Source organism: Temnothorax longispinosus, chromosome 6, assembly GCF_030848805.1.
Source record: "Temnothorax longispinosus isolate EJ_2023e chromosome 6, Tlon_JGU_v1, whole genome shotgun sequence".
Lineage (NCBI taxonomy): Eukaryota > Metazoa > Arthropoda > Insecta > Hymenoptera > Formicidae > Temnothorax > Temnothorax longispinosus.
In genome coordinates this window covers 21,998,513-22,024,135 of record NC_092363.1, presented here as the reverse complement: position 1 = coordinate 22,024,135, position 25,623 = coordinate 21,998,513, and the positions used below count along the sequence as shown (strand labels likewise).

The 25,623-nt window shown below is 35.1% G+C and overlaps 1 protein-coding gene and 1 long non-coding RNA gene across 3 annotated transcripts in view; one reads left to right on the top strand and one right to left on the bottom strand.

Moving 5' to 3' along the window:
• Positions 1-25,623, top strand: part of LOC139815476 (nicotinic acetylcholine receptor alpha7 subunit) — a 212,115-nt gene that overhangs the window by 122,917 nt on the left and 63,575 nt on the right. For both annotated transcript variants that reach the window (XM_071782412.1, XM_071782411.1), the window contains one exon: positions 17,911-17,955. Coding sequence is in view for 1 of the 2 variants with exons in the window: in XM_071782411.1 (XP_071638512.1) it covers positions 17,911-17,955 (45 nt within the window). In the remaining variant the exon portion in view is untranslated. The remainder of the gene's footprint in view (positions 1-17,910; positions 17,956-25,623) is intronic.
• Positions 1-25,623, bottom strand: part of LOC139815479 (uncharacterized) — a 181,172-nt gene that overhangs the window by 120,017 nt on the left and 35,532 nt on the right. The window lies entirely within an intron of this gene.

Below are 25,623 nucleotides of genomic sequence, written 5' to 3'. Positions count from 1 at the left end.
TTTCTCCTTCACGATACTTGTGGAGTTCTTTTTCAATGATGTCTAATTGTACTCAATATTATGAGAAGCGAACCCTTCAGAATGGAAGTTTAATGAGTATAAAAATTAATAGGGATATTCAAATAAGTTAGAGTTTAACGGTTTGACAGGTTATGTCGGGTTGAAGTCGGGTAAAAAGTTAATTTTTACACTTTTAACCCAAAGATTAATGTGATAGGTTAATGAAACATTTATGCATTTTGCATAACCTTAAAGAGTAGCGCGCCCAAAGTTAATTAATTAACTTTTTACTCGACTTTAACCCGACATAACCTGTTAAACCGTTAAACTTTAACTTATTTGAATACCCCTAATAATTCTTGAATTTCTTGGTATAAAAAAATTAGAAAATTGTTTATGTTTTAAGAGAATTAATCATTAAAGTACTATATGTTCCTTTTTGTGTAAATATACTTAAATATAGTAGTTTTTGTTATTAAATAAATGTGAGCGAGAATAGAAATGTCACTTTTTATTGTTTGAATATATAGTTGCTGTACCTTTGTATTTTCAATAAGTAAATCATCATTATTACAACGTAGTTTATAACGATCACGAACTATAACAATGTCGAGGCAGTGGCGACTTGATCGGTACTTGTACAAAGCATTCGCGGCACGGATGCTCGCAAAGCTTCCTCGAGATCGAAGAACCCAAGTTTTAAACGCGCATAAGCGCATCTCTTCGTTTCGCATGCCTTGAGCTGCCAAGACGTGAATGTTAATTTTTGCTTTACCAAAGTTTACCAACGCGGGACGAACAAAATTGCCATAGCAATTTCCCCGGGGTGACGTAAAAGTCTTGTAACAATGCCAGGAGCTCAAGAAATTCTTTTCCACTCGCGCCGCGGAATAATGTTAAACGTGTCGAATCCCGAACGGCGCAATAACATCGCCCCGCGTGGCGTATCAAATTTTTGATACATCATCGACGAGATTCTCATCGACGTGCAGCGATTCGATTCGAACAACGATCTAACTCAACTTCATGATATTTTTGTAAATTTTATTCTAGATTTGTAGTTCCATTTCACAGCTTGATCAAAGTATTTTTAAATATAATACAAATTTAAACGAATGGAAATATCCCAAAGTAATATTAACTTGCTACAAATACTTCATTATTTATACGATCTCATGTAATTAAATAATGCATAATAAATCTTTTAACAAACTACTGCTGCAGAGTTCATTTAAAGACCGTTTTTTTAAAGGACGTCAAGTATTTTAAAATCGCATATAATTCTGAGTTAACACATTTCTTTCGCTTCGAGCGGCTCGTATTTTACGTAGATAGTACTTTCGGATATTCCGCAAGATTAACCTCGCGAGCTTAAATCAGACGAGTTGCGGTGGATGCATCGTTTGAGTTACATCTTTGGCGAAACGCATTTCCAGACCGACGAATAATTTTTGTTTTTCCGATGAGCAACTCTAGAGATGAACGAGAATTTACGACCACGTAAAATCAAAATAGAAAACACGAAACATTTCCGTCGTTCTATATATATATAGACAAAATATAACAAACTTCTACAATTAAAAACTCATGCCTCATATCATTTGTTACATAATTACAAAAATTTATTTTAAACTTTATGGATGTTTAATTTGTAATATCTATCTCAAATATAAAAAATATCCATAAGATTAATTTTGGGTTAAATTTCTTATAATCACAAATTAAGACTTTTAAGAACCAATTGTTGTCAAAATATTATTAAATCAGTAATCAAAATACTATTAAATAGTTCATGTTAAAGTAAAATTTTGCCTTTTATTTCCATGATCATATCGAGATCCATTGAGACGCGTGCACGTGGAAGTCAGGCGTAAACGTTAAGGGTTTAATAAATGACGTGACCATTATTCGAGTGGTATCGTAGCCGTTTATAGCGTTCAATAACGTGAAGAGCTAATACCGCCGCTATGTTTTCTAAAGAGGTGGTATACGAATGAAGAATTAAAATGAATATCGAGAGATCGTCTTTTTTAGCCGTTAAATCCGACGATTCCCGAGACACGTAACGCGATATTAAAAAATGTCCGAGTCGAAGACACTCCTCTATATATTCTCGAGCGTTGAAAGGCGCCGGTAATCCCGGCATTTACATGAAAATCGTCGGATCTCGAGTCCGCCGCGACGGTCGGTTCCGTCGCCGCGATAAATAGCGCGTGCGAAAGATGAAAAATGAAAACGCGTGGTGGACTATACAGCTCAGAGTTTTATTCCGCTCGGAAATCGTACTATTTTTACATCGAGCGTGAGGGGGAAAACGCACGCTCGTGAAGCCCGTGAATGGTGTACGCTAGCTTTCTCCGCTGTCGAACGGAATTGCTGGATTTGCCGAGTCCCGAGTTGAAGCAGGCTGATGAAAGAACGTAACGTGGACGCGCTTTTGTCCCTCCTCCGTGCGTCGCATTTAGCCACTTTTGCTATGAAAGTATCTTGGAAACGTGGCATGTCGCGCAGTAATTTCGGAGATAAAGCCATACATTACGGCAAACGACGAAATTGGTGCACGCGTTGCTCTGCCTCTGCTATTGAGCATACTAAACTTTTCCTAAAGAGTCGCAGCCACGTTATTACGTATAATATTTAAAGAGATGTGTGATCATTTTTGTGTTTGCTACGAAACAAAATGTAAAAAACGAAACGAACCTGACCGCACGTGCTGTAATCTATAATTGTAGCTTTTATTTTGATGGATTATGTGTGTGTGCACAGCAGCGATAGTTAAAAAATAAATCCTACGTTAAATTCACGCAAGACCTTTTAATCAATGGCTGCTAATGCCGCCCGCGTCCGTTCCGTTACTAAAACGCGACCGGTCGCAAAACCGCAATGCGATATTTGCAACCGGCCGTTTATTGACATCGTTTATATACGCAGGCTGACACAGCACTTGCATATACCTATCGGTAATATGCAGTCTCGGTATCGCGCGGGGACGACAGAATTAATCCATCTGTCGGATGTCGCGCTTAATTCCCTCCGGACGCGTACTTTGACGGCTCGCTGTAGAACTCAACAAATCTGATTGAATCAGAGACACGTTTTTGCCCGTGACGCTAATTTCGATAGCAATTAAAAATGCATTTTGATTTCCGCTTAAAAGTTCACTTGCGGCACGCGGCAAGTTATTGTTGACAATTTTAGACACGAAATCGATTAGAGTTGAATAGAGTTTGATATAAACTCGACTCCTATATATATTGTACTAGAACTGATAATTAATTTTTATCAAATATCAAAATATAAAATCTAAAATCTAATATTTTTAATAATCTCGATAAATTTCAGTAAAATATATCTATTTATAGAATTTTTAATTGTAGTTTTCAAAACTAGTATAAAGTAATCTCTATATCACTTAGGGAGAAAATAAAATCCGGGGTAACTGACGTCACAGTTAGTTCGCGATACTTCACGTTCGAATCCCTCTAATTAATTAGCGACTTCTTTTCAGTCACCTTGAGTTTCCTTCGCGGTGGCGCGGCGGTCTGAATAATCGAGTGGCTAACTTCGCCCAGCGTTAATATAGATCTCGTCGGTGGTGACCCGTGTGACGGAAACCCCTGGCATTATTCCGAGAACGGTAATAGTCCCTCCTCGGTGAAGTTACGGCAAAGTTTCCCAAGCTGGTGCCGATTAAAAAGCGTGCTCCGTCAAAAATACAATAGAGTTGTGCCAGTTGGTTTGCCGATCGCAAATAAGATTAATCGACGAGGTCGAGGATGTCGAGGGAAGGAACGAAATATCGAGGGCCGATTAATTACTAGAAAAGTTCGCGCTCGTCCCTCCACCATCCGGGGCACTCGAATAGTCCGCCGTTTTAATAGATTGCATACACACGCGAAAGGAATTTGCCCCGATATTCCAATCTGCCGAAATTTCTCGTTTCCCCCTTTTTTTCGACCGACTTGCCTTAATTGGGCCACGTTGTGCTTACTCGCGCCGCGCAAACTTGCCGCCGGGATTTACATTCGATACGCTCCGTGGTAAATTGAATTTGCTCACGAAATGAATAAAATTCAGAAATCTGGGAACGTGAAAAATTTCATCTTCGCTTCGTTTGGCAGAAAAGAGGCAGAGAAGTGTGAGCAAATTGTGATGCACCGGACACTGCAGTTAGAAAATATATTTATTATATAGGGTAAACTCGGGTAAGATGGCCATAGTTTTTTAAAATGCAATAAACATACATTTATTTTTGTTATATTTTAACAGTGTTTGGTATATTCCTTCACTGAAGCTTAAAGTACTTAAAACTATCGAAATTAAGAAGAAAACACTTAACATAAATTTTATATTATCAAAGTATTACAACGTATGCATTGGCCATCTTATCTGACTTTTAAGGAAAAGATGGCCATAGCAGAAAAGATAACCATAGTATTTTTAAATAAATAGTGAAAAATAGAAATACAAATTATAGGTCAAATTACAATTTACATAGCTTAATTATGTGTGTAACGTTGATTACGGCTGCAGCTTAACTATAATTTATTTAATGTTATAGCAGCTTTTAGCGGACACATGAAAAACTTTGCAGGCAGTCGAAAGTAAAAATTTATTTATATAAAATAGAATGTCTGTATGTATATATGTATGTATGTATGTATGTATGTTCTTTATACACTTTTAAACTATTCGACCGAATTTTTACCAAAAGTATATAAAATAGGGGTAGAATTTTCCGGGGAGTGTTATAGAGTGCATAGTTTTTCGTTACCGATCTTTTTGAGAACCGGTATCCAAAATTTTTCCAATTTTTCGGGAAATAATTAATCAAATTTTAAAAAATTGTATATGAATCAGGGGTAGAATTTCCCGGGGAGTACCATAAAGTGTATAATTTTTTGTTATCGATCTTTTGGGAAACCGGTATCAGAAATTTTTCCAATTTTTTGGGAAATAATTGACCGAATCTTAAAGAATTGTATATAACCACAGGAGTAGAATTTCCCGGGGAGTGCTAAAAACTGTATAGTTTTTCGTTACCGATCTTTTTTGGAAACCGGTATCAGAAATTTTTCCAATTTTTCTGGAAATAATTGACCGAGTAGAAAAAGATTGGTTACGACATGTTTAATTTATGAACACTCCTTATGTTTGTCCACAATAAGGATATTGAAACATAAATGAAGTTGTTTTAAGAAAAACGACTCCCGGGCGAAGCCCGGGTAACCAGCTAGTATGATATAATATTCACAATATTGTTATTTCGAATAGTGTACGCACATAAACTACTGTAAATATTGATTATCTTTGAGAATGACTACAAAAATGCACTGTTTAGCCATTATTGGAGAAATTACAGCCATGGGCCATCTTTTCCGTATGGCCATTATACCCGAGTTTACCCTAACTAGAGATATATAATTATATATGTATATACATATAATTTTAAATTATTATTTTTATAACAATTTGGCATGAATCAGGCAATAAATAAGCGAGGAGCTATGAGCAAATATAAGTTAAGAGGATAAATCTAATTCTTCCATCTTTATTCGAAATTGTGAACTATAGCTATATAGCACTTTAAAAACGCTTGCGCTCTTAAGCACAAACGCCAATTTCTCCTTCGGAAGGTGCCGTTAACAGTACTTCCGCATGGATTATGCAACATTCCGGGACGCGTTTTTCGTGTCTAAAATGCCGGAACAAACTAAAAGAACAGAAGTAAACTCGTTACGATTGCTTGAAAAGGTTCGTTTTCTTCCTTTTAATAAAAAATATACCGTGAAAACTCATTGCTGTGTAAATGTTGTATTATACTGCTTTATTCAAATTTACTACAGAAATAAGAATCGCTCAGACTTATTCGATCTTTAAATTGTAAAATACTATATATCAAACTTCAAATTGTTAAGTAAAAATAAAGAAAAATGTTAATTTTTAATTTTACAAAAATTTTTGCGACACGAGTTCTTCTTTAATCTGTCATTATCAAAATCGAATGTTGGTTCTCATTTACTCACTCCCCCATATCATTATTTCGTAAGCGTCACATGATATTCTCCTATATTTAATTGTATTTTACGATATCAGTATTGCGATATCCTACTTTATAATGTGCGCACAATTATATTCGATATCTAATTACTTTCCAGCGCCATCAATGTATATGTATATCAGATTTGCTATATTTGCGAAGATTTATTCTATATAAATATTGAATATATATATAGCTCTCTATTGCAACGACACTGATTTGTATCGCTTTAATTAACAATTTGAGCATGGCCTTGCTGTATTGATTAGTGGTTGGGCTTTTAGATCATGCTCACGACCTAATTCCGGCCGAGAGTCGAACTTTTTTTCTGTATACTTAGCCGAACTAAGTCATCGAAGCTATCGTCGAAAGTTGGTCTGCGGATAAGAAATCCTCTTTCCGACATGATAAATTGCAAAATTGACATGCCAAGTTTCCACTACAATAAACACACAACATAAGCCACAAATATCTTTTCGCACCAAGAAGAAATAAAAGCACGAAAGTGAAAGTGACGCAAATTGATATCTTTGCCATTTTTATTTGCGACCCTGTATCTCATAGTAACATGTATCATTCGTCATATGCGGCACTGCTATCTCTAAATGTAATAGCAATATATGGAACCAACAATTTTTCATAATACACTTCGCTATGTTTTTCAATATTCCAGATGGAAAAAAAACATGAAATATCTTAGATCGTATCAAACTTGACCTATATCATTTTTACTTTCAATCATTCATACATGAAACTTATAAAGATTATTCTTTCAATTTGAGTATTTGAGTAATATAAATGAATTAATAAATATTAATGTTCAACTAATTTAAAGAGAAAACACTTGTAATTTACTGTCAATTGCAATTCTTTAGAACTCTCTAATAAATGTATAAATGATAGAAACGTTCATTTGAGAGTTTTATTATTTAAAAGTAATTATTGATTCAACATTTTAAATATCCATCTAGATAAGTATAACTCATTTCAATCTACATTTGTACTACTCCATTGTATTAATTTCTTGTCATTTAAATATATATATACTTTGACGTTTTAGTAATTAATAAATAGATAAATTTCTCGTTTTCTGGTCTTAATAAAAAAAGAATGCTTTAATAAAATTAATAGAAAATTAACCGATTATTTAAAATAGTTTTTAAGAAAGATGTTTAATGTGTTTATGTAAACATATTGATATGATTGATATTAAGTCTCCGAATTTATTTGACTAGCAAAACTCTTCGTAATATGCAAGATTGAAAGTGACTCTTCAAACGCATCTACTTGACATTTTTTGGAAGCTGTTTCCAATTAAAATTTTTACAGATAGGGTTTCAAGAGTGATATACGTTCAATCGATCAATATACGTTCACTTGATATCAAATTAAATTTTGTTGCTTGAAAAAGGAAACACTCGATCCCTCTTGTTGGTTACCTGACCGTCTATTCTATTTGACGTTTTAGCAATCAATGAGTGACCTTTCGGATATAATGAAAGCGGTTTGATTTCCCCTGCAAGTTCTCCAATAAAACGTTCCTCTTATGCGGAAGTATCGTTTATCGAAAACAAGGAATGTTTCATGAATCTCGCCCACCCAAATGCTCTAAAAAAACGTTTGTACAAAAATAGCAGCATTCCATCATTGAGGGTGTTTGGAACGTGCTTTTTTTAATCTGTATTTACACTTAACTTGTCGCGCATAAATGAGCACACACAACGATCAGATTTTTCCGCTTACATTTTTATCTAGATACGCTATAAATTATTCGACAAATAAAATTTCGGCATTTAATTTTATTTGTCGAGTTATTTACTGCGTATCTAGATAAAATTTTGCATACAATTTTTGATAAGAAAAAATCCATTCGGATGTTATGTCAAATATCACTGTGGATTTAGATCCTATAGCTGGAGATTGGCTAACAAATACTAATTATCTAACTACTATGCCGAAAGATAGTAATTGAGATACAACGTCTTATCTAGTGTAATGGCAATGTGCGTCATTTCATAAGCGACGAGAGTTATCACATACGGTATTTAACCGCATGTTTATGTATATGACACATATGGTAATTAACAGCAAACACATATTCGCAGTTCGCAAATATATATAATCGGAATTTTCGATTAATCTACTTTGATCGTTTAATTGTATTTATTGAAATTATTTTTTTTTATCACTAGCTATTACTACGGATATGTATATACGCTCAACCCCAATGCAAGCTACATGTTCAGATAAATTATAAAAAGTGCTCGCTGTACAATCTTTTAAACTTAATGATAATAAAATAAAATTCCGTTAAATAATATTTTTATAAAATTAAAAATGTTTAATAGTATGTATATCAATTTTCCAAATTACTGACGTAGTACAATATACAGAATATATCCGGCATGAGGCGCAGTATATTTTTCTACAGTTCCCTAATCTTTCTTTCGTCATGTCCACTCGTAACGCGCCATTATCAGCGATCTGTTTGGATGTTTCCGATCAGTCCGTTTAGCTTCAATGCATCTGGTCGATTGCGTTGTTGCAACAATCGACGGGTGACCTTTTCGTCGCAATGGAGGCCACGCGAGAGTTCGCGATTCCGCTCGAATCCTAGCCGGGACACAAATTGGCCACGTGACATTATGGCATTCTCCAAATGACTGTAACACGTTACAGCATTGCTCTCAGCCGTTACATGCATGCACACATAACATCGCCCGTCCCTCCCACTTCATCATCCTACGCGTCTCGATCTGCCGAACAATGCGCTCAGACCAATGATGAGCTTTCGGAGAACGCTTTCCATGCGTCATACTCGAGGACGTTTGCATGTCCCACAAGTTTTTCATCCGTATGATATACCACGTATTCTGCAATCTAGGAAATGTGAGCGTCGATCGTTCCAATATTTGTAACATCTCTTTTCATTAATAATTAAAACTAAATATTCAAATAAGAATTAGTGATATAATATGACGATAATTATACTTAAATTACATGAATTTACTTAGTAACAAAACGATTCGTTAAAGACTCAAATTATTTGTAATTTTTATATTACATACATTATTTGTATATATAATTTTTATATTATACTTTAAAACTAATAAATTGTAATTAATTTTGAGATCTAAAGTGTTATTAATCAAATTGGCTAAAAGACCTATTTTTAAAGATTAGAATCGATTAAATAGCTAACTCACGGTTAAAAAATTACTTAGAATGGAAATAAGTACACTACGCAAAACAATTAGGGGAGCGCTTTAAAACTTGCAAATGCCGATTTTTAAGAGGCTACATCTCAGCTTCGGAGGGATTGCAGGACAATTCTTCTTGGCGCATTTTAAAAGATGACCTCGACTTTAAGGTAGGTAAGATGACATTGTCCGCCTCATCAAACTGTCTTTTCTGTGAGAACCAAAATTAGGCCTTGGAAAAATCCTGGAAATATTACAACTTTGTAGTCTTCCACGGAAAAAGCAGAGATGGGGTAAAAAATATCACCACACAAGCTTTGAAGTGGAAAACTTTCGCTTTAAAATAGCGCAAAAAACATTGCTCTACCATCCCTAGAAGCCGAGCTATCGGGGTTTATAGTTACATTTTACAAGGTATTGGATACTACCGTCGGCATTCCGCGTTATCCAATGTGCACCACGAGGAGATTGCTCGGTCGAATTTTGCACGTCATGTGTATGGAGTTGTGTGTGTCAGTGTGAAACGTGGTGCGTGTGTATGTGTGTGTCTCTTTGGAGCGTGATTTATGTGAAATTGTGTGTTGAGGGCTTTTTGTTCTTCGGCGCGTATATGGATCAGTTAATGTTGAGTGTTTGGATGTTTGAATGTGAGTGATTTATTATGCGTGTGTGTGCGTGTGCATGCGCACGCTATAAATTTAAAATAAGGTGTTGCCGCCACTTTGGTGAATTGCTTCACTCGGTCTATCACTCATATTGATGCATGCTGATGTCAAATTAAGAGATTTTCTGCTAGATCTCTTGAAGGACCCTTTCTAGTTCGGCTAATGTCGTCGGCTGCCTTGGACAATTTCTCAACTGACGACCTATCAAGTCCTCGACTTTAAAGCTTCATCCTTTAAAACGCATCAAGAAAAATTGTCCGACGACGATCTCTCCAAGCTCATATATAGCCTCTTAAAAATCGGCGAAATTTGTAAGTTTTAAAGCACTCCCCTCATTGTTTTGCGTAGTGTATTTTGTAATAAAATTATCGAGAAAATTATTCTTTTTCATAAAACACAGGATATTATTCGATAATTTTAATATGTATAATTTGCACCAAGATGATTGAGACTTTTTACTGTTTTGCAGGTGCAGGTATAATCTTCACACATTTATTTGTGTGTAAATTGAAAACGATTGTAATAATTGCTAGTATAAAGATATCAAACGTACTATTGTATTTGTAAAAAAAAATAATAATATATTTTAACGTCTTATTAACTATCACTACTAGTCCTTATGTGAGTGACGAGGTACCCGGATACTTTTTATGTTTCGACAACGTAAAAAAACCAAATTTTTTAATGCTCTAGTCGCATTAGAGAGTTGTAACTTTGTGGGAACTCCTAAATCGATGAATATATTATTTTAGCACTATTTTTGGACAGATTGATCCAACAGGGAAGACGAAGAGATCAAAAGTTGTTTAACATCTTAATTACCCAAGTACCTGGGTATCTCATTAGGGTTAAAATAATTTTTTGATGCTTAATTTGTTCTTTACGTTCAAGTTTTAACAAAATACAAAATATCTCTATTATTCTAACATTATAATAATACGGATAGATATCCTCATATTACTATCGCGTAGCTCAGAATTATGAAATTCCGTATTCGTGTTTCGTCGACGTTACAAATGAGTCACGGGACTTGCGCGTAAATTCCCAGAAACAATCTACTTGATGGGGAATTTAATGCGGCAGCTAATGCAGCCGCTCGATTTATTTAAACTTTTCGAGGAGTATCTCGGGAAGAGACTGCGCGCGCGGCTCTGCGAATTATAGTTTGAGGTGCTGCAGGTTTGAGGTGCTGCAGGATATATACAGCGGAATGATACCCCCCGGAGACGATTTCGTTACACCGTATCTACATCCGGCTGCGGTATAACTGGGTGATGCGCCATCGTGGCGAGGACGAATTTGCGATTCATGTTCCCGCTGGGGTAGCCGAGAATTCGAACACGCCAATTCCCCCTGCGAAGTCATTCGGAAGGCTTCGCAACACCTATTGATTTGGAAATTACTCGGGATCCTGTTCCTCGCGTTCCTGCATTTTAAAGCAAGTCTAACGACCGGACGCGCTCCGAGTGCACATCACCCAATTCGTATCTAACACCGGGCCGATTACATTCCGTTTTGCAAAGTAACTGACCGTATTAAAGCAAACACTCGATTAAGCGCAAACTATTGAATATAATGAAAGCTAATGCAATCTTACGCTAGGATTGATTAAAATGGAAATTAATAAAATTTTTCTTTACAACTTTAATTATCAATATATATAGTTTTAATACGTTTGTGCTAATTAACAAGTCAAATCAGAGTTTATAAATTTAAATTTGCGTTAAATTTTATACATTAATTAGTTTTGAGTACTTCTAATAAATAGCAAAATTCAGTATTCGAAAAATTTACAAATTTTGATTTATTTAATTTTTTTTACATAAGTATAAAAATATATTTGAGTATATGTCATATTTTTGAGTTATGCAAATATTTTATTTACATAAATTTAATTAAAGATTTTCTATTAAAAGTTTTATCCGAAGTTATCTATTAAATTTATGTAATAAGGATGAAGAGAAAAAAAATAAAAAAATATCCATTTTTTAAATTAATTAATCGACTATATAAAGGGGGAGAGAGAGAGAGAGAGAAAGAGAGAGAGAGAGAGAGAGAGAAAATATGGCCATTTCTATAATTTGCATTACTTTAATTTTAGAGAAAGTTGTGAAATAAAGTTTTATAAACAGAAACTTTTTACTCGTACGAAGCTCCTTATAAATATCCTATTACATTACTTTATTTGCAGCACAATATAATAGTGTGCTATGTTCCATGCCACGCAAATGTCCATTGCAACTTGTTTACTTCTATATGCTTCTTGTAAAGCAATTTCATTGAAACAGTCTGTTGTTTTCTGTGATTCTTTTCCCCACCCGCGCAAAGTCCGAATTAACGATTATAAATTTTCTAGGTTTTTCCCCGCCCCTCCGTTTCGACATTTATGCATTCGAAAACAACGTGGAAGTCGACCTAGCAGCCTTTTAATATTTTACTGCTGTTAGAACGATCGTTAATATTTCTGGTACACTTGGTTTAAAATCACTGACCCGGAAAGAATATACCATCTTTCAACCACTCGCTCATGGTAATTTTATTAATTTCGCCATAAATGTTCCTGCGCTTTTTCGATGTCGAATGTTCTCTGCGCACAAACGAGAATTCGTACGTGGAGATAGCATTCAACCTTGATGCGTTAACGATATAGTATTACTATCTTTGACTATTTCGTTACTCGAAAAATCTAGTCGTTGACTGGAATCGACATACCTGTCAGCATACCTGTATCGTGGATTTATCGTGAAATAAAATTTCTCTGTAATCATTACACCAGCCAAAAACAATTATAATTATAAACTTCCATGATTAAAATAAAGATTTTTCTGATAAATTACGTTTCACGCAACACACAATCACGACAACCTTATCTTTCCATCATTTTAAATAAACATTATTTATTTAAAACAAGATTTTAATTTAAACGACTACTGCATGTAGGTAAAATTTGTTATTAAATAAGAAAATAAAAATAAAAAACTTAATATATAAAATAATTTAAATTGCTAATTATATTTTAGATCGCGAGATAAAAGGGTCGAAGTATCATTGAGTAAGATACGCTTTTAAGTTCGTCGCGCGCGCGCTGAAGTAAATTATGTTCTATGTTCTATGTTCGTAGTAACTCTATTTACATTCCAACAATACTTTACGTTACGCTAAGTGCGTTAAATTTTGCGAGTATTATCGCTGGCAATTTCTTGGATGGAAATTCACATAATTGCAGTTATCTTCGTAAGCCAATCTAACTTTATAGTAACATATATTTCTGTTACTCAGTCTCCATGATCCAACTTTAGTTAATTTTGTGGAACATTTAACTTTGAAATTGCAGTACGCGCTATAGTGCACATGAAATATTTTCATCTATTGTCATCAATGTATCAGCTCGTATATAAAATCATACAACAAAATAATTTGAGACTCAAGAAGTAAAAATATATACATATTTTCAAACTTTTTAAACATATATTTTAATTCCTTGTAACGTTTCTCTGAATATATTTCTCAATATCAATCTGTTGTAATAAGAAATTGAACAAAACTATGGATGTATCAAAATTAGTTTCTGTTTAACAGTGTTCTGTTTAGCTTCTGAGTACAATAATCCGCTTTAGAACGCCAATCAAAGCATTATCATTGATCCAATTGTAAATTTCGCACATAAAGAATAATCGAGGTCAAGGCGGTTTTAGTGCAAGTATCAACGGGCAGGATAGCTGAATGCACGTGTCGAGAGGAGATACCGGGCCCTCCTTTGTAGACGCAATCGAGCTAGGCGGTTGATTGAAGTGACCGCAATAGTCTGCGGCAGTGTTCAATTTGTCGGGGCAGGTTCCGAACATTCTCTTTGGTCACATAAAATCTGTACAATCGCGGCTAAACCATATCGCAGGCAGGTCCTAAAACAGTCCTCGGCATAGTTTCCTAATCAGTATCCGGAATATCTACAACATACTGCATAATAATGCGGTTGTGGAATTACTATATATACATCCAAATTGCGAATTAATATCCACTTAACTGAAACAAATACTGAACTTCTCGCAATAATATCTAATTTGTAATTAATTGCTGATAAATGCTTAATAATTGAAATCTGTATCAAGTTTCTATTTTCGAAAAACATAGAGATATGTTACATAATCGCAGAAAAAAGAGAGCGAGAAAAAGAGAGAATAAACCATAAAATCAATTATTATTTACTAATGAGCAGTGATTTGTTAAGCGTATTTACTCGTACTTAAGCGTATTTATAGCTTTTTTTTTCAGAATTATTTACGTTCCTTAAAAATTAAATGTCCGTACCAACGTCACAATAGATAAATAAAAGTTTTGGTTGTTCTATTTCTTGCACTCAAACAATCCTATCGGACTGTTACGTTGCGGTGAAATATTTTTCTCTCTCTTTCTCATTCTCGTTTTAACTACGCGTCAGAAGGCAGCTTGTTAAACCTCCAAGTATTTGCCCCGGACTGCTCGAAAATTCCAGTGGAGGACCCGATGCCCAGAAAAACAGAGTACGTTGGAACAGATCCAGATAATAGCGTGCCGCAAGATTCGACAGTCATCGGGAAAAACGAAAGCGCCGTTACTTTTGGCGCAGAATAAAAATTCTTCCGAGTTGAAAACAGTTAAACTTTGTGAAGCAGAATGAAATCATTGTTTAACTTCTTGATCTGCGCACTTATGTTCTCTTTGTGATTTATAATTTGGGACCCAATTTTTAAATATGTATGTACAAATTAATAAGAAATTGCAAGCAACTGCAATATATTTTAATCAAATATATGCTGATGAGAAATCGATTTCAAATGTGATAAAAACATAATCGTTATATTAATTGCTGCTATAAAATATAAAAATTTTATAGTCCCGTATATAATTCCGCAATCCTACACTGCAGTTAAACTAGCGACAATGTTAGAAGATGAGATGCGGCTATGATCGTGCGCAACTATGGTCCCATTAGCCTACAGGATCGAGCGGGCGCTTGGAGAGCGGCAGAACGGCTGACAATGAAAAGTTTCAGCGAGACGTTAAATTATGCAAGGGAATGCGGCGATGTAATGACCGCGTGAATTAACCTCGACCTTAGATGGAGCTTTGGATGGTGGTTTTTGAAAGGGGTGAGGTTAAACGATAAGATCCAATTATCGAGAAACAGTTTATCTCGCGGACGAACGAAAGGATAAGCCGGCGAGAAACTCAGAGCTCACTTTTCTCCACGGAATGGGTCAGGACTCCGAAAACGTCCGATATATGCCACGGGAGAAGAAAAGCCGATTGTTAACTCCATTGATATACGACCGATTTAAAGAATCCCCGAGCTGTCGAGACGGAAATAATTATAAGATCGCTATCGATAAGCATAAATAGTCTGTATCTCGTAACACAGTTCCGAAAGAAATTATATAAGTAGAGTATACTTTTATAAACATATTATACATATAACATAGATGTACAACTATTATTACCGTTTTATTAAGATATTTTCTGATGATGTATATTACAAAGCCAGAAAGATATTCTATCATAATATAAAACCGTTCGGTATTTCTAAAAATATAATCTATTAAAATTTCGACAATTATAAAATACTTGTTGTCTATTTTTCGCTACACTGGGGTTTGAGAATTCTTCTTCCGTTATCATAGTATAAAGTTATCTTTCGTGATACAATATGTTATATATTATTTCGTTGTTCCTACCGCTTCTCCATTGTGCGCTTTTCTGATACAAGGATCAATATCCATGTATTGCCGTACATTTCGAGGATATATCGAAGTTCATCTTCGCTGATGCTACCTCCCACGGGACACGGGAATGCAGCTCCCATACAGCACGGGAGGTAAGCATTCCTCGTGTAAGACGGCGCGCGTAATCAGGATAAGAACGCGGTTTGAACATAGGAAACTCGAAAGCTTTACGTGACGAGGCTGATAATGCATGAAGCGGACAAACGAGATTGGAAATTTCGTACACGACGGTAGTAAAAATGTTAGCAATATAGTGAACATGAGCATTATATTGGGGACAGTTTCTACCTTGTATATCAAGAAGTCACGAGGCTCGTTGCATGCACTCATTCATCGCACATGTGTGATATTTGTCTTCGGGATATTTCTCTTGACATACGGTCACGATGTAAAATGAGGCTTTTCCCAAGGAAAATTGCACTATTTCTTGTTTTCTACATTTCCTGAAAGTTTTCATTTTATTCTTTATTTTTCATAAATTCGTATGCCTCTATATTTCCCACTCATGATAAATTTCTTCTTTATTGTAATTTATCTTTCTTTACAATCTTATAATCATACAGGTATTATGCTAATTAAAAGTCATAACCAAAAAATGTTAAAAAATTATGAATAATAGTTCGAAAGATCTCAATGACACGAAGAACCTCAGTTATTATTACGTTATGTTACAATTTTAGATACAAAATTTAAAAGTTTTTCTATATAAATTTGTCACAAGTCATGAATTTTTCAAACTAAAAATCTTAATTTATACGTTACAACGTTGAATGTTATTGTGTATTATTGTCTATTTCTCTTTAATCCCCGTTTATTAAAACTTTCTATATTTTTAGGAAATATCAAATAAATTCTGTTAACTAATTGTAAGACAGTTTCATACACACTGTATATGAAAAACATGAGAAAAGTAATTATAACATGTATTTAAAAAAAAAACTTTTATTTGTGTCTCCAAAAGCAAAATAAAATTTTTCGAATTTTCATTTTTTTAAACTGCATCCGACTGGTTCTGACGTAATCAATTTCTCATTCAGTTTTCGGTAACGAATGGGTTACAACAATCTACGTTTTCACAAGAGTTGACGACTTTAATTGGTATACGAGGACTCATAAAAGCTTTGATTGTAATGTTAATTATTTATATACATTGCACTCTCGTGACGCGGATCTGTGAAAAGGTCCTCGAAAAAATATTTCAAGTATTGTAAAAACATTTTTGTGAAAAGAAGATTTCAGTGAAAATAAATTTTACAAGTTAAAAATAACATTAATACTTACAAGTTACACAATAAAATGTTATCTGACACATAAAATAAGCACTTTGTTAAAAATCTTGTTAAACAAACGCTTTTTATTTTAAATTATGTTGTATAAAAGTTGATGTTTTAAAACTTGATGATTTATGTTGTGTGAAATGGCGATTTGTTTGTAATATTCTTTCTCTCTTTCTCTTTTTTATCTTTTCTTTTAATATAACATAAATTTATGAGCAGAGACTCGTAATTTATGGTGCTGCTCGTCCATCTTTCAGCGTGTTCTTTAACACCGCATCGTCTGCGGAAAAAAAAGCTCGTCCTCAAGAATTTATTATACTAAATTTGTAATAGTCGCAAAAATATGCGCAAATAGTTTACTTTGCCAACAATGTTCAATTGATTAAATAACGTACTTTGTACGCCATTATCATGCAACTTGACATTCTGAGCAACGAAGGTCCTTTGTCTTCATAAACCTTGTTAAATATACATGCGCTTTTCTGCAACAATTTTTAATTGCGATATGAAACTGTATAATGAGCAACGAGACCGTTTCTAACGCGTTAATTCGTTTTGCGTGTCGTACAAATTTCAAACGAAATTCAATCTTGTGTCTATTTTTGAAATAGAAAAGTTTTATACATATTTATAATATTAACTTGCAATATAAAAAATTTGTGTTTTGAAATAAAAGTAGACATTTATACATTATATGTATGTAGAATTATGTCCCAGATTTTTTCCGTCTTTTATTCTTTATTTTATTCTGCAGTTGATGGATTTGGGTAATTGAAATCTGTTTATTAATGTAAAACCGCATTATTATATAAATATTAAATAATTATTTAGTGAGAACAATTATATCTATTGCTGAGATCTGTTTTTTTTTGTTAATGATTTACGTATAGCTTTTACTTAAAAATTCAAAACACATTTTATATGAAAAAAGCTATTTAATATAATAGTAATATTTAATTATTATTACAGGACGAGAAGAACCAGTTGCTCATCACGAATCTCTGGCTGAAACTGGTAAGTCTTCAAGCTTTCCGAAGTTTTCGATTCGAGGGAAATAAAACCGTTCTTTCAACGTCTTTCCAATTGATAGCTGCCACTTACACGAACGGCACGAAATTTGCCGGAGATACCTCAGTCATTTTTTAAAGGATCTTTTCCGTTCAAGTTAATTGGGTAACTAGTCCTGATAGATTTGTAGTTGTTTCGGGGTAATCCAATTTATCCCGGTTACACATCACCCTGTTTTACTCAACCGTACCAAAATTATTCTCGCATAATAGTCGCGTCATGTAAACCGGGCACCGGAGTAAAAACATGTGAGACAAAAATATCGTTATAAACTACATGTGACGTACTCTAGTTACGTACGATTGTATTTTACCATACATTGTATTTATTAATGTTTTTATTTTGTCGTAAAATCGTGTGACATACAATTACGCTGCTTTTTTAATCAACAGTTTCGCATATAGCTTGATATACCTCTATCACACATACGAAAGTATTATTTGCAATTTAATCATTCGATCGTTAATGTATTTCAAGGATGCGTGATAGAAAAGCGTCGGAAACACATAGCCAGGTAGATCGAGTAACGAGGTCGGATCGGATTTTTATCGGGATCCGAACTATTAATAGAGTCGCCGCAACAGGTTACTCCCAGAGCACGGGAGGCGAGGGTGCGCCCTTATTAGGACTGCGACGGTGTTTTCTTTAAGAGAGAGTGAGAAAGCGGCTTCCGATCCGTTCGCTTCCGACGCGACGCGCGAAAGCCGCTCGGCGTTGTTTATTTTTCTCAGCTTATGGGACGGCTTATGCAAGTTCAATCCCGCATTGCAAGCTCATGCGAGCTTTGCAATGACCTAAATTCGAACATTGTCGATTCTACCGACGATCGTTTTCGGCTGATTGACGGATTGCACGCGCATCGGACACGCGCGAAGCCCTTCGGCGCTCTCGACAACTCCAACGACGCCGATGGCGAAGGTCGCGATCGTTACGCTTATTGATTGGCCCTAATCTCCCTGAGCGCGTCCTTAATCTTTCGTCATTGCGAATTAATATTCCGGATTTGCTCTACAACAAAACTTCCGTTAAATTTGCCTTAATAATATACACGTTGCTGATGTCGTCGCTAAATTAACGTCTCGGTGTATCACGTTTGCGTTGTTTTTAAATTTTAATGTAACATCTTAACATAGTTATGATCCCGTTTTCGTATTTTCTTGCAACGTTATTTCACCGCGGCATCTGACAAATATATATATAGCATTTGCAATTTCGAGGCTACTATCACGTCGAAGATATAGAAACGTCAGCTTCCTTCTCCCACTATTTAATCTTTCCTTCGTGTCTCGTGACGGTCAATGCATACGGAAGCAACACGCAGCTGCATGTGACTCAAAATGCTGATATGTTTGCAAATATAAATCACGTGGGTAGAGAGATATTCAAAGAAACATTCGACATCCGAGTATCGATATAATGTTGTATATTTCCCGGTAGCGTCGCTATCAGATGCACTTGTGTCGAATCCCAAGAAGAGAGCCAAAATTAAATCTATCTTCTAGGAAGAACGACATGCATACACTTTACTTTTCCATGATCAAAATGCACAGATTGCATCTGTAACATCGAGAGGTAGCTGGAACGCGTTTTATCTAGATCGGAAATAATAGAGGTCTATGAGAAAACGTTCGTACTTTTGGAGAAATATAATAATAATAACTTTTCCCTTTCTGGGATAAGGGACAGACGCAAAGAATTCGAAATTTAAAACTCGCAGCGTTAATTCGTTAATGATTTACACAATGTTATGCTCTAACACAGCTCGCATGAATGTTGCAAACACATTCGACACTCGCAATTACGGTCGCTAGAAATTATTAACTTAATCCGTGCATGCGATTATTTTATTAAATCATGCGCGGCATGCAATATTCCACTTCTAGACCAAAAAATTATAGTGTCACGTGGCGAGCGGTTTTTTTACATCTTTTTTACTCGTATATAAATTGGAAAAATATAAAGACCGCGATTAAAAGGTTCTATTTATACATCAGAAGTGATTATTTCCAATACATTCGCGCTTGCTCGTAAAGCAATTTTGATCCGCGTTTTCAGCCCGATGGCCCGATGTTTTACTGATGTTTGAATTGCAAACTGGATGATGAATCAATTTCATTCATTGATTTTCGCGGCAATAAAACGTCGCAAATAAAATTTGCTATAATATCGTATAATATCAATAGTGTAAAATTCAATTTATCTTTACATATGATTATTATTGTAAATTAGCGCCATCATCACGTATTATTAATAATCACGTATTATTAATAATTTTATCGTACATTATTGATCATGATTGCCAGTAAATAATCTGGATATTACAAAATTGGTATATAATATATTTCTGCGGCTATATATATTATCCGCGTTTCATACTGCCTCGCACCGAACAATATACAATATATCTTCCTATCAAGTGCACATCACTTTGTCATTCTGTCTTACTGACTGAGCGACAGGATGATCGATGATATAAAATTTATGTAAAAACGGGACTCGACGAAACGCGGCACGACGAGACGGCGCTACAAGTTTCGTTACTTCGGTCCTGTCGCCTCTTCTGCGCGGCAGGAAGGAAATGCATTTACATAATTTTCGCCATGGCTGATAGAACGGGAAATGCAACTAGCACAACGATACCGCAAGCCATTGGCAGGAGCACGCGCGAAGTATACGTATGCGAACGCAACACGTACCGGATGTATCGTAATCTACACCTTCGCGCGCGCGGCTATATCTCCCGAGGCGTCTGGCAATTTCTTCCAATGGATGGGTGATAGTTGCGCGCTAGACCGGCGAAACGGCTGCCCAGAGAGTCCGTGGACTATCGTGGATAATGGAGATACCGTGTTCGGATCATTTAGATATCTTCCTTCGGACGATATATAGTGTATTAGGGAAGGAGGGCGCACCCGCGCTGCACAACGATAACCGTTGAAGCACTACGTGGAATCTTCCGGTAGATCCTAAACAGACCCCTTTCAATTCTTTATGCGTACTGAATCGCTTCGAAGTCAAGTTTCGACGATTGGTTACGATGTTAACGGGTCGTCCTGATATGTTTCTTTGATTTACGTTTGCATTTTTTAACGCCTGTCTGATACTTATATTTATATAAGCAATCCTTTACCACGTGTGTTGGACAAGCTTCGCAAGTTCCATTACTGCTGTGGAGACGATAAATCACGCGGGTTGAAAATAACGTATATGTATGCGCATATAGGGTTTCCGGGCGGCGCGGTGGTGCGCTTTACTACGTGCTAAGAGTGGAAACCAGTGCAACTCGGGTGACATAAAATATAAAACTTCGTGCCAAAGACGATGTATTATGTGTAAGTGCATTAGTATACGAATCACATCTGAAGCGTGACTAATGCGACTTCTTGCGGATGTTAGTGTGCGTATCAAAAAAAGAAACGATCGTATTTAACTCTTCCTTCAGAAAAGCAAGCTTCATTCAAATTAGTCCAAAACAAGTCTGAATTTGAATTCATGTCTAGATTTTTTGAATATCTTAACACGCTATTGACAATAAATCCGAAAGATTTATTTTCTCTTAATTCCAAAAGATTTGTTGCTTTTAATCCGTCCAAACGTCTTATACATCTTGTAAGACAAATCTTTTGTCATCGATGAAACAGTATTAGCGACAAATTCTTCTAGCGTCTATTCAAGACAGACGAACTTCCACTTGGAGAAAATCCACGGTCGTGGCGAAGAAATTCTCTAGCCCGATGTAACTATTTGGTCGACTCTAGGAAAGAGAGCTCTCGAGCAAGGAGAATACTAGCGAGTCTCTCTCGGTGAGCTTTAATGGGCCAACCGGTATTATGAGCGAAGTCAGAATCTCTCCTTCCATTCGTAGCGGGAGCTATTTCTTTTTCTCTTTTCCGCTTAGTGTACTGTGTACTGCATCTTTTCACCCTCCATCTTCCGCGCCCGACGCGTCTCACGGTGCCACCACTTCGTACATGCACTTAGACGAGTTCATTCACTCGGCACAACCTACTTGGAACTCCGCGGATGCGGAAAGAATGATTTACACACATGCGAATCGCGGAGATACAAGAGTTTGGACGATTCTGATTGTGAGTCGAGTTTTATTTTCGAATTAATTGGGGAAAAAAAATACTGTACTCTTTGTTCTATTCTCTTTGTTTCAAACGAAAGTATATAGATTCCATCGAAATGACGGTATGTCTGGCTTAGCTTTGTAAGCGGACTTGATATCTCTATATTTGCTTTTTGCACCAAATATTTGAAATTGGAAAATTGGAACTGGAATCGAAAAAAATTCCTTCGCATGTACACCTTTGTATTTTTTCTATAATAGTAAAACAGAACAATTTTTGAATGTAAATAAATTAAAACAGTAAAAGCAATTTCGTCTAAAACTTCCTGACGCTGCAGAAGATCGCAAAAAAAAGTAGATCGGAGGCGACAGCCTGTATTTCGCGTACTTTGCGACTGAGCTTTTTAGGTCCAAAACTTTTAATGACGAATTTCAAATAAAGATTAAAGAGATACGAAAAAAAAAACATTCACGAGCTTTTGATTAAAGTTTGATTTGATCATTAACGAGTGCTCCACACCTCCTCCAAATCCAGATCCGTAATACTATAGCTGTGCTATTTATCGAGAGAAAAGTTTCTAGTATCTTAATTAAACGCGCTAAATTACATTACTTTTTTTTGCGTGCATTAATTACGAGGACTCTCGATTTAAAGTGACGCTATTTATCCATTAGATATAATTGCTTAATGAAGCGATCACCCGGATATATCAATTTTACGCCGATTTAATTTTCAACGCCTGCGCGATACCTTATCTTTCCTTTTTAGCGGGGACAAGAACTCGTTTATGAAAGATCTCGCAACACGCGATATCGTTACGAAAAGGCTGTATCAGCTTGAGAAGAGAACAACGCGGCATAAAAGAGCGCGCGCCGGTACGAGTATGCGGGCCGCTCTCAATAGCTTTCGCATACTGATTAGGCATAGATTTCCCTTGCCATGTAAATGCAGCTGTCGAACCTACACTCGCGAGAAGTTACGATATCCCTGGGACGCGTTGTTTACGAATTGCCGAGGGTCTCCTGATGTGGAAGGTTTTCGGGGGTGCATATCTAAAAAAAAATGCCAATACCATCTGGATCGTTTCAATTGGCATTTTATGAATTGAACAGCTGTCACGTATCGACTTACTTTTAATCCCGCCACTGCCTTAATCAATACCATGCCATATCTCCGCAAAATTAATTGCAGCGCTCACGGCATCGGAGATCGGGGCACCGTTTTAATTACACTTTTTTTTCCGCGTTCCTTCATATCGGTAGGGGGAAAAAATGATTTGGTATTAAAAGGTACGCGTCTATTATTGAATTATTAATTAGGTCGCTGTAAAATTCATCGCAAATTCGAGCGCTTCTATTCGCCTTTAGAGCTTGAAAATGAAAGAAGCATTACAAATCGTATCTATATAAGAACCATAATGAGTTTAATCCATAATGAGGAACCATAATTGAATTTAATCAAATGCAATTAATTGATATATTTATATGTTATTTCAAAGAGATTGTTTTTAATTATGTATTACTAAAAATAAAATGTTTTGAAAACCTAATACAATAATTTCTTAGATTTCGTAAAAAAATTGAAAATAATGTTAGTGCTCGACTTATGATATAGTAATAATATGTATAAAGCTGTATGTTTTTTTTTATTTATAAAAATATATATATATAGTAATATTTATTAGAAATATTATTTACCAAGACTATTAATATTTATACAAAGACTAAATATTTAAAATTCCAAGTCAATCGCATATCCAAATTTTCCAAGAGATGTATAAATATCTCCTAAATACGAAAATCTAAACTCGGTTTCATACATTCTTCTCGTTTTGTACCGCGGATGATAAGTGTAACAGGATCTCCGCCTAAGGGGATTAAGACTGAATGAAGATCAAAGATATAGATTCGGAAAGTTTAATGGTTAGATGTCCTTTAAATGAAAGATTAAAGCTCCGTTACCAATTTTGTACCCCCCGAGGTGCTTTGAAATTCTGATATTCAATTTGATTTGCTAAATCTCGCTTTAGAAAATCTAATTTGCAATCGAATCCTATTTATAATTTTATGTGCTGTATAACGGAGAAAACATTTAAAGGATCAAAAGATATACTGGTACATAGAACACATATCAGAAATTGCAAATAGAATATCATAAAATTGTAAATAGAATATCATAAAATTGTAAATAGAATTTTTATAAAAATATATAAGTAGTCACAAATTATAGATCACTTAAAGTAGAGCTAACGTCAAATGTGAAATTTCTCCTACTCCTGTTTCAACAAAGATATCGCAATATTTCCTGCTATAAATATATTTATTTTTAATTATTCTTATTATCATATTATTATGTATAGCTATAGAGAAATTATTAATTAAAATTAGTGACCATTCATCAATAATACTCTCATAACATTGTTCATATTTTTACATAGTACACGATTCATTCGATAATATTCATAACTTAGTTTAGTGTACTTTATGTATTTCAAAATTTTAATATTCATCGAAGTAATTTAACAATTAAACTCGCTGAATTATCCAATATATTTTTAACCAGTTATTCACTGGTGCATTTAATTATGTGTATTATTACAATCGTAATTCCCCGTAGTTTTCCTCAAAAAACATTTATTCTTCACGTTTTAACATTTTATTTTTCTGAAATATAAAAGTAAAGGTCGAATTACGGAATAAATGTCGTTTTTTCCGTTATTCATTTGTAATTAACTATTCTTGCGTCGATGAGATCACGGTCTCTTAGCGGAGACATTTCCGCGCTTGAACAATATTAGATGCACATATACGTTTCCTCAAATTCTTGTATAAATCCACTGTAGCTGGAAACGACGCTCCTCCCCGTCTATTTCTCCGACACGAGCTTTGAGTACACCAGAGCGACCAACGAGCGGAATATTTGCCGAAGTCGAAGGGTATGCCCAACTGTAATGTTCTGGCTATCCTCTATATCCCACGCGAACAATTTCAATTATCTTTTGTGTGGAATTCGCGAATAACAATCTGGGAAGGTCCAAGGAAAAACGATCCGAGCAGAAACATACTCTCTGAAAAGAACTAAAAATTATTTAATCGAAACGTTGAAGACGAAGTACGAGAAATAATCTTTCTCTTTTTACCGACCGCATTATATCAAATTAAAATACTTTTTCAACGTTAATATTAACTCACGTATTCTTAGAGATGAAAGAAACCGCTTTTATATTACTAATTTAAAGAAAAATTTACGATCGAATTAGTATTTATTAACACTGCAAGAAGAATGAAGAGCAATGTTTATTTTTTAATACATTATACATGTACAGCTGTGTGTGTGTGTGTGTGTGTGTGCTATCGATATGCCTGTTAAAAACGGTTTGATACAAGTTTGCTATTGATTGCATTCAATTGGGCCGATTTATGAATTTAGTGCGTATATTTGCTCTTTATATGCGAGATGCGAGCTGGAATGAGCATTTTTAACAGTATCCATGATTTAAATCAAAATATTCATGATTTAAATATTATTCAAAATATGCAAA